We start from the raw sequence: 12,718 nt of genomic DNA on the forward strand, positions 1-12,718 counted from the left end.
CATTGGCTGCTGCTAAGGAGTGAACAAATATTACAAATTTATTGTTAATAGCCATATGGTCCTCTGAAACAAGCTGCTGTGTCATTTAAACTTCCTCCTACAGCCTGTGAGTATCAGAGTTATTGTAGCCACCCAAAAGATGGGTTTAAACCAAGGTGTTGGTGACTGATTCCACTTACTTCAAAAAAAAAGCCTTGAGAATCTATTCACTCTCATCCTTAAGACAAGCCCTGAGGCCATCTTATACTGTTCAATGGGCACAAAGATAAAAATTGTAAGTCTAGATAATTGGGATATTTCCAATCCACACATTTCAAATAAGACCCTGATGTTAAAAGAAGAGCAAGACTTGGGTTCAAATCTTAACTCTGCATAATCTTGGGAAATTATTTAATCTCACTAAACCTCAGCTTTTTCATCTGAAAAAAATTGCACAATTAATATCTGCATCTTATGGTTATTTTAAAGATTAAATGAGACTATGTACATAGAGTGCCTATTACTACAGTGCCAGATACACAGTAAATTGTTCAAAAAGATGTTAATTACCATTAATATTGTTTTTATCAGAGACTGTGAAACTTATCAGAAAAGGCTTCTGGGCAGAATAAATTGGTTGATACATAGTCCAAGGCTGAATTAATTCCTTCAAGGTTCACAGATGTTGGGGAGCCCTAGGCCATCATTTTGAGTAGAACATAGCAAAGCCTAGTTCGCGCTGTGAGAATATCACTGGGGGAAAGGACTACTGCAGGTACTGGGTTGTCTCTTTACTTCAACTCCAGTTTTGTTGATTACTTATTCAAGAGGCACTTTCCCTCTCTCATGAATTGCTAGCTTAAAATTATACCACCTTGGCAATTTTTAAAACATATTTAAAAGCACAGAATAAAAGTTAACTTTCATGGTTAGGGACTGATCAAGTCCAGCACTTCCATTATAGAAATATGACAGCGTGAAAATCTTCTACTACAAACTAGAAATTCTGGAGACCAGAGCTAGGCTATACTACATCCTCAAATGAAAGGATGTAACAGAAAACAAATCCACCCATCAGCACAGGGAAACCACAAAGAAATTTGCCTCTGCCTGGGTGTTAGATGAGGAGAAAAAAAAGTTTTTAGTGAGAGGGTATCTCTTTAATACTGTCCTCCTGAAGGTTTAGGGTTCAAATTTACACCATCTATAAGGTATAAGGACCCCCCCCTCAGCTGAATGAACCTCAGGTTCCCCATCACAACTACAACTTCCATTATTCAGCTAATGCTATCCGATTACGTTTAAGATTATTTCTAGATCTCCTATATGCACAACTGCCAATGAACCAGATTATTCCTAAATTGTTTCCTATAATTCCTATAACTGAAAGGAATTATTACATTCAAATTGCCAGAATATCAAATGGTGCTTTAATGAAGAGTAAAGGTACTTTCTAAAAGTAATCTAACTTTCTAGGAGAGCAAATTACCTGAGCAGGTACTTTAATGGTAGAAATAGCTTATTCTATTTACAAACTCTATCAGATCCTAACAAATATTAATAAAAAAAGACAAATATTCTTTACACTTAAGTATAAAGGTTTGAGGTTTCATTACCTTTTCCCCTGGGTTGCTACTATAGAACATGACACATGGGTACAACTCTGCTGCATCCACATCTTCAAAAGCTAATTTGGGTTCCTATAGTGTGGCAGAGGTGATAAAAAGAAATAAGAATTTTTTTTTTAATGTATAATATCCAATCACATTAAGATTCAAAGCTTTTATGAGACAGAATACAATTTATAAGAACAAATCTCAAATAACATTGCCAACCAAGAAAATCCCACACATAACAAATGATCCTGATTTGTTCATCTGCTTCAAAAATCTTACTGGGATTTTGCCATCTTTCAGTTGTTTGTTTGGTGAAAGAACCAAAAGGTAAGAGAGTAAAAGCAGAGAAGAGGGGATAATCTACAAACTGAGTGACCAGCACTTAAATAATTGAGTTGAGTATAAATAAAAACAAGAAAATATGTAATGCTTGTGAATGAGTTTCAATACCTCTCCATTTTTCCCAAAGGAAATGGTCCTGGCTTCCATGTCTAGCACACAGGTAATGAAATCTCCTTGAGTAAAGCTGGACAACGTCAGAGTCTGTTCTCCATTGTGATAGAGATTACCACTATAGGCCCGGTAGAGCCACATATCCGAGGTAGTACGGTGGTTAAAGTCATGTACTGGCCAGCGAGAAACTCCAACACACGTGCCTTCATTTCCTCTGTTTTCCTTCACAATGTAAAACTAAAATAAAATGAAAGTGGTAATGTTCACTAATATCCAAAAAACCTGTTTATATACTATTAATTGCATAAACCAATACTGGGGAATATGCTCATAAACAACACTGATGCATTTATGGGAATACGTAAGTTTATTTCCATCCTAAGTGAAAATAAGATACAAATGAAACAATTTCATCATTTTATAACAATTTAAAGACAAATTTAATTTTTACCTATAGAACATTTAGAGTAACCTCTGAGTACTTATTTAAACAATTTTAGCTTATATTTCAATTATGAAGCTGAATATGCCCAGTCCAGAAAAATCATTAATGGAAAGCTTCAGTTCTTTACATTCAAATTTTCTAACTACTCTTTTATGTATATTTCTGTGCAGAGAAGAGTTAATATAGCAGGACTGAAACTGTGTTTTTTGGGGGTTTTTTTGGACAGGAGAGAAGGGTCGGGACAGGCAGAGGGAAAGGTAGAGAAAGTTAGAGAAGGAATCTTAAGCAGGCTCCACGCCCAGTACAGAACCCAACATGGGGCTTGATCTCAACCCTGAGATCATGACCTGAGCTGAATCATTGGCCCCTGGCTAGTCTCTGGGAATTCAACTGGTAAACAGTTCCCTACACTGATATAAAACTTTCCCTAAGTGATAAGGGTAGCTCACCAGGCATACAGTGTTTGAACAATACGGTTTATACTGAATACCTGCTTTCCTCCTGGGAGTCTGGAATTTTGGTACATATGAGGCAGAGTATACCTTCATGATGAGCCCCTGGTAAAAATCGTGGGTGCTAAGTCTCTAATGGGCTTCCCTAACACACTGCATACATGCTGCTGCATTATGTTGCTGGGAAAAGAGCATATTCCATGTGAGCCCTCATGGGAAGGAGAGAACATAAAGAAGCATGTACATTGATTCCTCCCGATTCCGCCTTGGTCTTTCCCTCTTTTACCCAGCTTTAAGTCCTTACTGGATGGTTACAATAAATCTTAGTCATAAGTAAAACTATATGCCGAGTCCTATGAATTCTTCTACCAAATCTTTGAATATAGGGGTCATCTTGGGGACCCTTGACACACGGAGGCAACAAGAAGATTCATTAGAACTGACTCATTAAAATATAGTTACAGCGTTATTTGGAGAAGAGAGAGAGAGAAGTGGGAAAAGACAAAACACTGGTGTCTGGTGGCTACGGAGTTTCATGTGTTATTAAACAGCAGGTGAATTGCTATCTGTTGGGAGAGGTAAAATTACCTGTGGAACTAAAAAATAATAGATCCAACCATAGAAGAGTTAGTTCACTGGCTCCCATGACTGCTTTTGGCCTTGTTAAAGTGAGAAAAAAGAGAGCAGTCAGGGTAAAATTTGTGATGTTCTCTCTTGTGGGAGGGAAAATAATGGGCCCCAAACATCCCTACAAATGGGCTTTGGGTGGGCCAAAGAATACAAATTAATTTGCAGTTGTCTCTCCTCTGGGTGGGAGGGCAAAGAGTTCAAATTTCCCCAAAGGTGAGTTCTGGGTAGACCAAAAATATTAGAAGTGTGTTTCTCTTTCCTCCAAGTAAGAGGGGAAAAAAGTTAAATCAGTTCCAGAGCTGGAATAAAGCAGAAAAGAAAAGAAAAGGAAAGAGAAGAGAAGAGAAGAGAAGAGAAAAGAAAAGGAGAAAAGAGAAAGAAAGAAAAGACCTCTCCAGTTATTTTCTTTAGCCTAGATGCTTCCACTGCTATAGCAGTGCCCCTGACCCAGCTAATTACCCTAAATTTACTCTAAGACTTTGAGTAAGCTTGAAATCTGAAGGGGAAAAGTTTTAAATTTTTAAAGATTTTTATTTATTTTTTTGACAGAGAGACGGCCAGAGAGGGAACACGAGCAGGGGGAGTGGGAGAGGGAGAAGCAGGCTTCCCGCCAAGCAGGGAGCCCAATGTGAGGCTCAATCCCAGGACCCTGGGATCATGACCTGAGCCGAAGGCAGATGCCTAACGACTGAGCCATCCAGGTGCCCCAAATTTTAAATAAAAAACAAAAACCAGCTTTGTTTTGTGGCTATTTCATCTAGATGTGTAATAAAACTGATATAAAACATTATAGGCTTGTAACTTCATAAATGCTAAGGGATCATCCTGATCAGTGAGAGCTTCAAAGGAAAAATTGTTAGGGAGATACAAGTTCCTTGTTTTTTACCACCAGAGGGTAAATTTAATCTCTTTTGAGTATCAGAAACAAAATAAGCTTCCATAAGTGATGATTTTTTGCTATGATTATTGCTTACTGGAGCCTCTGAAAAAAGGGAGACAATATATAAAGAGTGATAATCTCGAGACAGAGATACACAGATATATTTTCAGAGTTTTAAAAAGTAGTTTTCACTTGCCATTCAGTTCATCAGTAAAATCTGATGTCTGACACTTAAGAGGCTAATGATTTTCTAGCCTAAAGTGCTTATTTTTGACTGGCTAAATTGGGACTCGGAGACTGACAAGGCAAAAAGAGCCTAGAAAAGCCTTGCTTGTCACTTGGATTTGAAACACAGCAGTTTGGTCTGACAACCTCTAGGCTTCACTGATGCCAAAAGAGTTGTCAGCTTTTTAGAATCCTGAATTTATAGATTCTAATTGCCTGGATCTGATGCCAAGCTAAAACGCGATACTGTCTGCCATGGGCTATTTCAACCCAACATGAGCTGTGCTCGATTCAAAAGCAGGAACTGGCCCAAAGAACAAAACTCAAATTCTGGGAGTGTTGCAGATTTAGGACTCCTCTGTGGGGCCACAAACCCTGAAAACCTCATAGATTCTGGCTGGACTGTCTGGGTCACTTGCAGATGCCCCTAGGAAAGGGCTTATTCTTTGATGGAACCATCTAAATTTGAGCTAACTGGCTCCATATTTCTGACACATAAACTGATTTCAGTCCTCTAATTAGCAATTCCTGCTGAAAGCTGTAGTTGGAGGAAGGCGTACCACAGGGAGTATGACCTTGCCATCCACTCTTAATTGATTGGACCTTCGACCTCTCCTTGGGGACATCCCACTACTGTTGGCTTATATTATGTTCAGCTTTTTGGATTACTTGCAGTTTGCAACAACAGACTGATAGCTTGACTCTCCGTGTCTCATCTTTCTTCTGATAGACACATCTAAGTAAGGCCTTTTATTAAAAGAATTTCTCCAGAAAGAGACTGATCTTTTCTAGGATGCTCACTAGATAAATGATTAGTATAAAAGAGTTAAGAGGTTTTTAAACCTTTTGAAAAAAAATTTTTAACTGGGATTTTTGTCCTGACCAATTTCCTGACTATTCTGGTTAAGTTGTATGAAAATGGTTTTGTGTGAAAATTCTTTTGTCCTTGCACCGAACACTTCTGCACAAAAGGTCTAAATGAAGATAAAAACATGACTGAAAAAATCTGAAGTTATAATTACTAAATGGGACCTATGATTTTAGAATGAGGGAGAATAAAAAAACAAAACCAAAACCCAGACCCTTGGGAAGTGTGGAGGAGTGGGGACGGTATTAATGATCTTTGTTTTTCAGAACTGTTTCTCTTAGGGGGAAAAAAAAATCCATGTTGTCTTGAAGGCTGCTGTGACTACTTCAAATTCAACCTGACTGCTGAGCCTCCCATCATAACCGACAGACTATGAAAAACAGGGAGTGGCCCTAGCTCCTGCATATTCCACAGCACACCTCTAGATGTCATCATGCTCTTGAGGCAAATAAACTGGTATCACAGACAAGTAAAACCATTTAACTGACTGCCTTTAGGCAGTCCCTGAGTCCCACTGACTCTAAATTATTCAAACTGCACTGGGAGCAGAGGGTGGGAGGTACCCCTGGTGGAAGGTCACGTTGGGGCCCTGTTAACTTTTCTGCTTAATAATGTACATCCTGATCAGGGGTATCCTAACAATCATAAACTCTTCTTTTTCAAGGAGAGCATGCATGGCTTCTAGAATTGTAGTTCTTGTGTATGCACCCTAACATGACACTACCTAAGCCCTGGACTGGCCAGAGTTGTGCTGTGCTGAAATGATGCCTAAGCCAGTTAATACAAAAACTTAAGGACAAATCCACATGGCTTTTTACGACAGGCCTTTATGGTTAATGGGATTTGTTTTAACTAGCTAAGTCTAGAACCCCCTCAATAGTACAAGTCGGTCTCACCTGGCTGCCTAGGGTCCTACTGATAATTTTACTGTAAAGAGACGGGGGCCAAGGGCCAAGGGGGTGGACTATGCCAAAAAGGAATTAATATAGCAGAGACTGCCATCCTTAGAAAGTCCTGCTTGCAGTGTTGGCCCCTGTCTGAAATTTGGAACTAGACTGGTAAACAGTTTCCTTCACCAATAAAAACTTTCCCTAACTGATAAGGGTGGCTCATTGTGCCTGGGCTGTTTTGTACAATATCATTTAGCATGAACACCTCCTTTCCCTCTGGGAATCTAAAAGTTTGGTGTATATCAAGGCAGAGGGTATGTGACCAGCACCCAAAAAATCTGGGGCACTTAGTGTCTCATGGGCTTTCCTAGGCAGAAACATCACACAGATTACTGTATTTTCATGGCTGGGTATGATCTCTGTGACCCCTCATAAGAGGGATTATCAACATTTTTAAACTGTTCATTTAAAAAATTTTTGAGATAACTTGAGAAGAATTTATAACAGAGTTATAAAAATAATAGATTTCTTGTATACCTTCATTCAGTGCCATTTATGTTAACATCTTACATAAAGATAAAACATTTACATATGATGATTTTTTTTTAAGTAGGCTCCGCACACAACATGGGGCTTGAACTCACAACCCTGAGATCAAGAGGCACATGCTCTACCGACTGAGACAACAAAGTGCCCCTATACATGATTTTTTAAAAGTCTTTCATACATTTTTTTGTAAGAACCAGGGGAGAAAAGGACTAAAAGACAAAATGCTAGAAACTACTTAGAATTCTACGTACCTTCCACTGATAGCACCCAGAAGTTACTCCAGTTGATGCCAGTCCATACCCTTTTCCTCCACTGCCATGAGTTAAAATCTGTCCATTCTCGACCAGGCAACACTGAGCTTTCTCTGGGTCAAACGATACTTCCTGTATAGGAAGGTTCTCATCTTCTTCCTCCAACTCTCCCTGCTTCTACCAAAAAGGAAGCTGGGTCAGTACTTTGGGATAATCCAGATCTCAGTTAATAAATATTCTAAGACTCCGTAGTTTAGAGTCCACAAATATTTATTAAATATCTACTATGTACCAGATACTGTGCAGGCAATGGGAACACAATGATAAATACAGCATGGCCTCTGCATAAAGCTTACAGTCCAATTAGGGGCCAGAGAAATATATAACACCAATATTGTGAGAGACTAACAGAAGTTACATGACCAGTATAGCAGAAACATAAAGGTGTAAGTGTCTAAACATGCTTGGGAAGGATAAGGAAAGTATTCAAAAGAGGATGTCTTCTGAGCTGAGTCCTAAATAATAAGAAGGCATTCAGCAGCTGATCAAAGAAGAGAAAGGCATTTAGGGCAGTAAGTAGAGCACTGTGCCAAGGCATGGAGGTACAACAGAGTTCAGTGATTTATAGTAATTGCAAGCAGTGTGGAATGTCTGGAGGATGAGAATGGTAGAAAAGGAGGCTAGAAAGAGAAGGAACAAAATCATGGAAGGCCCTGAACGCCATTTAAAGTTTGAACTTTACAGACAATAGGGAGTGCTTACACAGATTTATATAGAGGATCTCTAGATTAGATCAATGCTTTATAAACATTGTTTTACCAGGGGTATACAGGATGAAGGCAGAGAGATCAATCGGAAGATTACTACTGCAAGAGTTCAGGTATAAAACAGTGAGGACTTCAATTTATTAATTCACTCAATGAGTATTTATTAAGCATCTACTATGTGTAAGACATTATACCAGGTCCTATATATTCAGCAGTATGTTAGATAAATAAGGTCTCTGGTCTCATAGAATTTTTATATATATAAAATAATAAAATGTTTATATATATAAAATGTAAAAATACATTTTTATATATTTATTATATAAAATAAAAAGTTTTAAATGTTTCTAATATATTTATATTATATATGTAATTAAATAATATATTTTAAACTATTTAGAACTTATAGTTTAGAAGATAGAAACAGAAGATACATAAACAAAAAATATCAGGTATGTGCTATGTCGAAATTAAAGCAAATGATGTAACAGAGTATGTGACAACTAACTCTAGATTTAGGATCAGGAAAGGGAACTTTGAAGAAGTAATGAAGAAATGGGGATGATGGTTGAAAAAAGAAGGGGTTTTAGGACCAAGCCTTGGGATACTCCAACACTTAAACAGAAGAGGAAGAACTAATAAAAGAGAATGAGAAGAAGCCATTGTACTGAGATAGAAGGAAAACCAGAGAAAGTGTGGACCCATAAAAACCAAGAGAAAGATTAAGGTAGCTACATAAAGGGATTTAAGAACGATTTAGGAAGTCAAATCAATGAGGCCTAGTGACTACATGGATGGGGTGACATTAGGGAATCAGAATTCCCAAGAACACAGGTTTGGAATGCTATGTGAATGGTGGTGCCACCAATTAAAAAATGGACAGGGAAAAAAGTAAAAAAGTTTGATGGGGAGACACCTGGGCTGGTATTTAAGTTTGGAAGACATTGCATATAGGTGAAAATGGTTCCAGGTATATTCCAGACGGCTGGAAAAGGTAAGACTGGAACTCTGAGGGATAACAGTTTGGGATGGAGGGAAGAAGAACATGGCACCAAAGAAGAAATGCCTCTAGAGGGAACCAAGGATTGGCAGAGGAATGGAGATGTAGGAGAAGGCAGTATTTTGAAAACAACAGAAGCTAGAGTTTCCTGAGATCAGGTAAGATGTAGACAAAAAAGTGCATCCTACATTTAGCAATTAGCACTTACTTTTGTCATTTAATTTCGGTGTTTTGATGGAAGAGCAACAATTAAATTGAAGAGAACATGAGAACTAAGGAGTGGCTTATAAATATGTGTAAAATTACTCTTCTGAGAAGCTTAGCGATGAAGGACAAGTGAGAAGACATGGGCAGGTTCTTGGGTAAAAAAAAGGATTTTGGGGAGGGTAGGAATGAGAGATGTTTATGAGTTGAGAAAAAGGAACCAGTGGAGAAGGAGAAAGTGCAGAAAAAATATGGAATAACTGACAGAACAAAGTCCCTCAGAGGAGAAGGAGTCCAGAGACAGGAGACAGGATAGTCATTTGTGCTGTCTAAAAGTACCTTTTTGGAAGAATCACTTACCTGTGACTTTATTTCTTGTTCTTTTTCCTTTATCTGAATAGCATGTTTGGCCTGAGCAATGGGTGTCTCCCACATACAGTCTGACAGAAGGGAAAAGAGGCGTTCAACAACCTATTTATTGAAAGAAAAAGAATGATGAATTTTGGAAAAGATAATTTTAAGTAATTTTAGAAAAAATAAGTCATGTAACTGTAATATTAAGTCAAATGTGAAATTTGATCATAATGTACAAGCTACTTTGGGTGGTTGTTAAGTTAAATATCTTTTTTTAGAAGGATCATTCACCCACTTTCTAGTGGGTTCCATGGCCCTCCATGTTTCCTCACTTTATGGACCTCTGATAAGGCCACACAACCACACACATTTCTCTCTCGAGGCCCAAACCTAGTAAGAAATTCCACAGATTTTCCTTTCCTTCTGACCTTCCAAGTATTCACTATCCCCCTACTCCTCACACCCATAAGCTTAATTTCTTTCTCCTTGCTTGGAAATGAAATAATAAAGCAATCTCAGAAGCAGAAGTTTTGCCACCAAATTAATGACACATTTACCACTGGAGAGACTATAATTTAGATTTTTGGTGAATTATATTACACATGTGAAAAATATCTTCTAATAGCTTTAAAGAATAGAAACCTGAGCCATTTGATCATCTTCTACACCAGATTCACAAGCTGGTAGCACAGCCTCAAGGACGTGAAGTGCAAGGAGCCTCGTTCTTAGGTTACCAACTAGAGGAATACCTGGGGGCGGGAAAAGACATTTTCTTATTATCAGTGTGACTTACATTCAAAGTGTAAATGAGCTTCTTGAATAAAAATATCTGAGGCTCCATTAAGCATTTATGGTTGGAATGGACTATACTTTAACCTATTATCACAAGAATTCTGGACTCATCCCATACCCAATGTACATGAATACTCATATTTATATCTCAGTTTTTATGTATATATAAGATTTGTTAGAGAGAGGGAGAGAGGGCACGCATATGGGGGGAGGGGCAAAGAGAGAGGCGGAGACACAATCTTAAGCACACTCCTCACTGAGTGCAGAGCCCAACGGGTGGGGGGGGCGGTTCATCTCACAACCCTGAGATGATGACCTGAGCCAAAACCAAGAATGGGATGCTTAACTGACTGCGCCACTCAAGCACCCCCCCTTTTTTTTAAGATTTATTGATTTATTTTAGAGAAAGAGAAAAAGAGAAGCTAAAGAGAGAGAGCGCCCATGTGCGCGGGGCGGGGGGGGGAGGATTTTTATGTATATATAAAGGGAATAGCACTATAGTAACTACTGTGCCAAGTACTATGTTATGCATTTCATACACATTAACTCTGTTGATCTTCACAAATCCTACCCCTGTTTTACTGATGAGGAAACCGAGGCTGAGAGAAGTGAAGTAAGGTGACCATAGTTCAGCACAAGTAGAATTTTAAATAGATCTGTTAATCTCTAAAGCTCAGGCTTATCACAGTCTTTCATGGCTTCTCCTCCATCCATGCCCTGACTGCCTCCCAGAGATTGTTAGGATTAATGGAAAGTAAACAGTCTGTACTTTTCTAAAGTAAGCAAAGGTAGCGGCAGAATAATGATGCTCTTTTTTATACCTTCTACTACAACAAAACCAATTAAAAATAAATGAATATCTGATTTTTTCTTTTATGCTCTAAGACATTAATCAATATAAGCCTCACCTTATTAGAGAAAAAAAGCTGTTTTAAGTTAGACTAGTTAAGAAAAACTAGCAAAGTATATTGAGAATGCATACATATAAAATAACATGGTACCACAGAAAATTAAATGATGTTTTAGCATATTTAAGAAAGACTGGGGATTGATGAAAAAGTTCTGGAAACGGAGAGTGGGGATGGCTGAATAACACTACGAATGTACTGAATGTCACTGAATTGTACGCTTAAATAGTTAAAACTGTAGATTTTATATTTTATTTTATATCACTGTAAATTTTATGTATATTTTACCACAACTGAAAAAAAAGACTAGGAAAGGACAGTAATCCATGCAAGCAGAACAGACTTCTAGGCTAAGAACTGGGAAGTGAGCTTATTACATACAACTTTCATAGACAGCACAGAATCAGAAGTTATAATCAAGACAACAGAAATCATATTATGATAAGAGAGAATGGACAAATGAGATCCGCACTTTGATAATCAAGAAGTGATGTCAAAATCTGTGCCAAATTATCATTTTAAACACTATGTTCTCTGCTTATTTTTGTTATGATAATCCAAATAGCGTCAAGTTCTTTAAATTAAATCCATAATCTAGTCTGGTACTACTTTCTATTAATTCCTATCAATTTTTATTTCTGAAATTAGATTTTTCTTTTGATCAAGTAAGTATTTAGAAAATAAAAGTCTTGAAATCAAGGTCAAATATCCAATGTTGTTCAAGTCTGTCACTATCTGAATAAAATACGTGTGATGTATAAAAATACTCTAACACAAGGCAAAGGTCATATACCTGAAGAACACTTCTGAGATGCTATATTTAGAAGCACTTCTGTCCATTTTGGGGAAGCCATTTTTGATTGAATTGCTTTTGAAGATACAACTCTGCGAAGAAAAACTAAAAAATCCCCCAGATGCAGTTCGGCTGCATGTTGTTTCCTAAGAGCAGCTGAAGAGGGAAGAGACAAGTTCACATTACAACCAAAAATCAACAGGAAAATGTCTTATCAAGTAACTTGCATTTAGATGCAGGATGCCCAAACTTAATTCAAAATTTAAGTTGTCATTAGCTGCTAAATTTTTAAAACTTAAAGAACAGAATGAGGAAAGGTCAGAAAATAATGCCAAGCTTAAAACATTTTTTACATTTGTGTACAATAGTGAGGTTGCTAGAATAAAGTATGTGTATTTGGTTTCGTGCATTTTCTTTTTTACTGCTATTCTGAAAAACAACAGTTCTCTATCCAAGTCTATAGTTTTACCAGATAGAATCTGAAGGAAATTGTCTGTGAACCCTCTTAAAATTGTATGAAAATTGTGTATTTGATTAGTAAGAGTTCACAACTTGGATCACATTTTCAAAAAGTCCATGACCCCCCAGTCCAATCAAATTAAGAATCACATCTCTAAAAACCCCTTTGTGCTTTCAGATTCTACAAGGCAACAGACTTCTAG

The 12,718-nt window shown here is 37.5% G+C and overlaps 1 protein-coding gene across 5 annotated transcripts in view; it reads right to left on the reverse strand.

Moving 5' to 3' along the window:
- Positions 1 to 12,718, reverse strand: part of HERC1 (HECT and RLD domain containing E3 ubiquitin protein ligase family member 1) — a 187,792-nt gene that overhangs the window by 62,697 nt on the left and 112,377 nt on the right. For 4 of the 5 annotated variants that reach the window (XM_027569671.2, XM_027569670.2, XM_027569668.2 and 1 more), the window contains exons 31-36: positions 12,057 to 12,212; positions 10,206 to 10,312; positions 9,570 to 9,680; positions 7,239 to 7,415; positions 2,046 to 2,285; positions 1,596 to 1,679 (exon numbers count right to left, since the gene is read on the reverse strand). In XM_027569671.2, the coding sequence (XP_027425472.1) occupies positions 1,596 to 1,679; positions 2,046 to 2,285; positions 7,239 to 7,415; positions 9,570 to 9,680; positions 10,206 to 10,312; positions 12,057 to 12,212 (875 nt within the window). The remainder of the gene's footprint in view (positions 1 to 1,595; positions 1,680 to 2,045; positions 2,286 to 7,238; positions 7,416 to 9,569; positions 9,681 to 10,205; positions 10,313 to 12,056; positions 12,213 to 12,718) is intronic. The other variant, XM_027569669.2, reaches the window with a different exon arrangement.

Source organism: Zalophus californianus, chromosome 6 (genome assembly GCF_009762305.2).
Source record: "Zalophus californianus isolate mZalCal1 chromosome 6, mZalCal1.pri.v2, whole genome shotgun sequence".
In the NCBI taxonomy this organism is placed as follows: Eukaryota; Metazoa; Chordata; class Mammalia; order Carnivora; family Otariidae; genus Zalophus; species Zalophus californianus.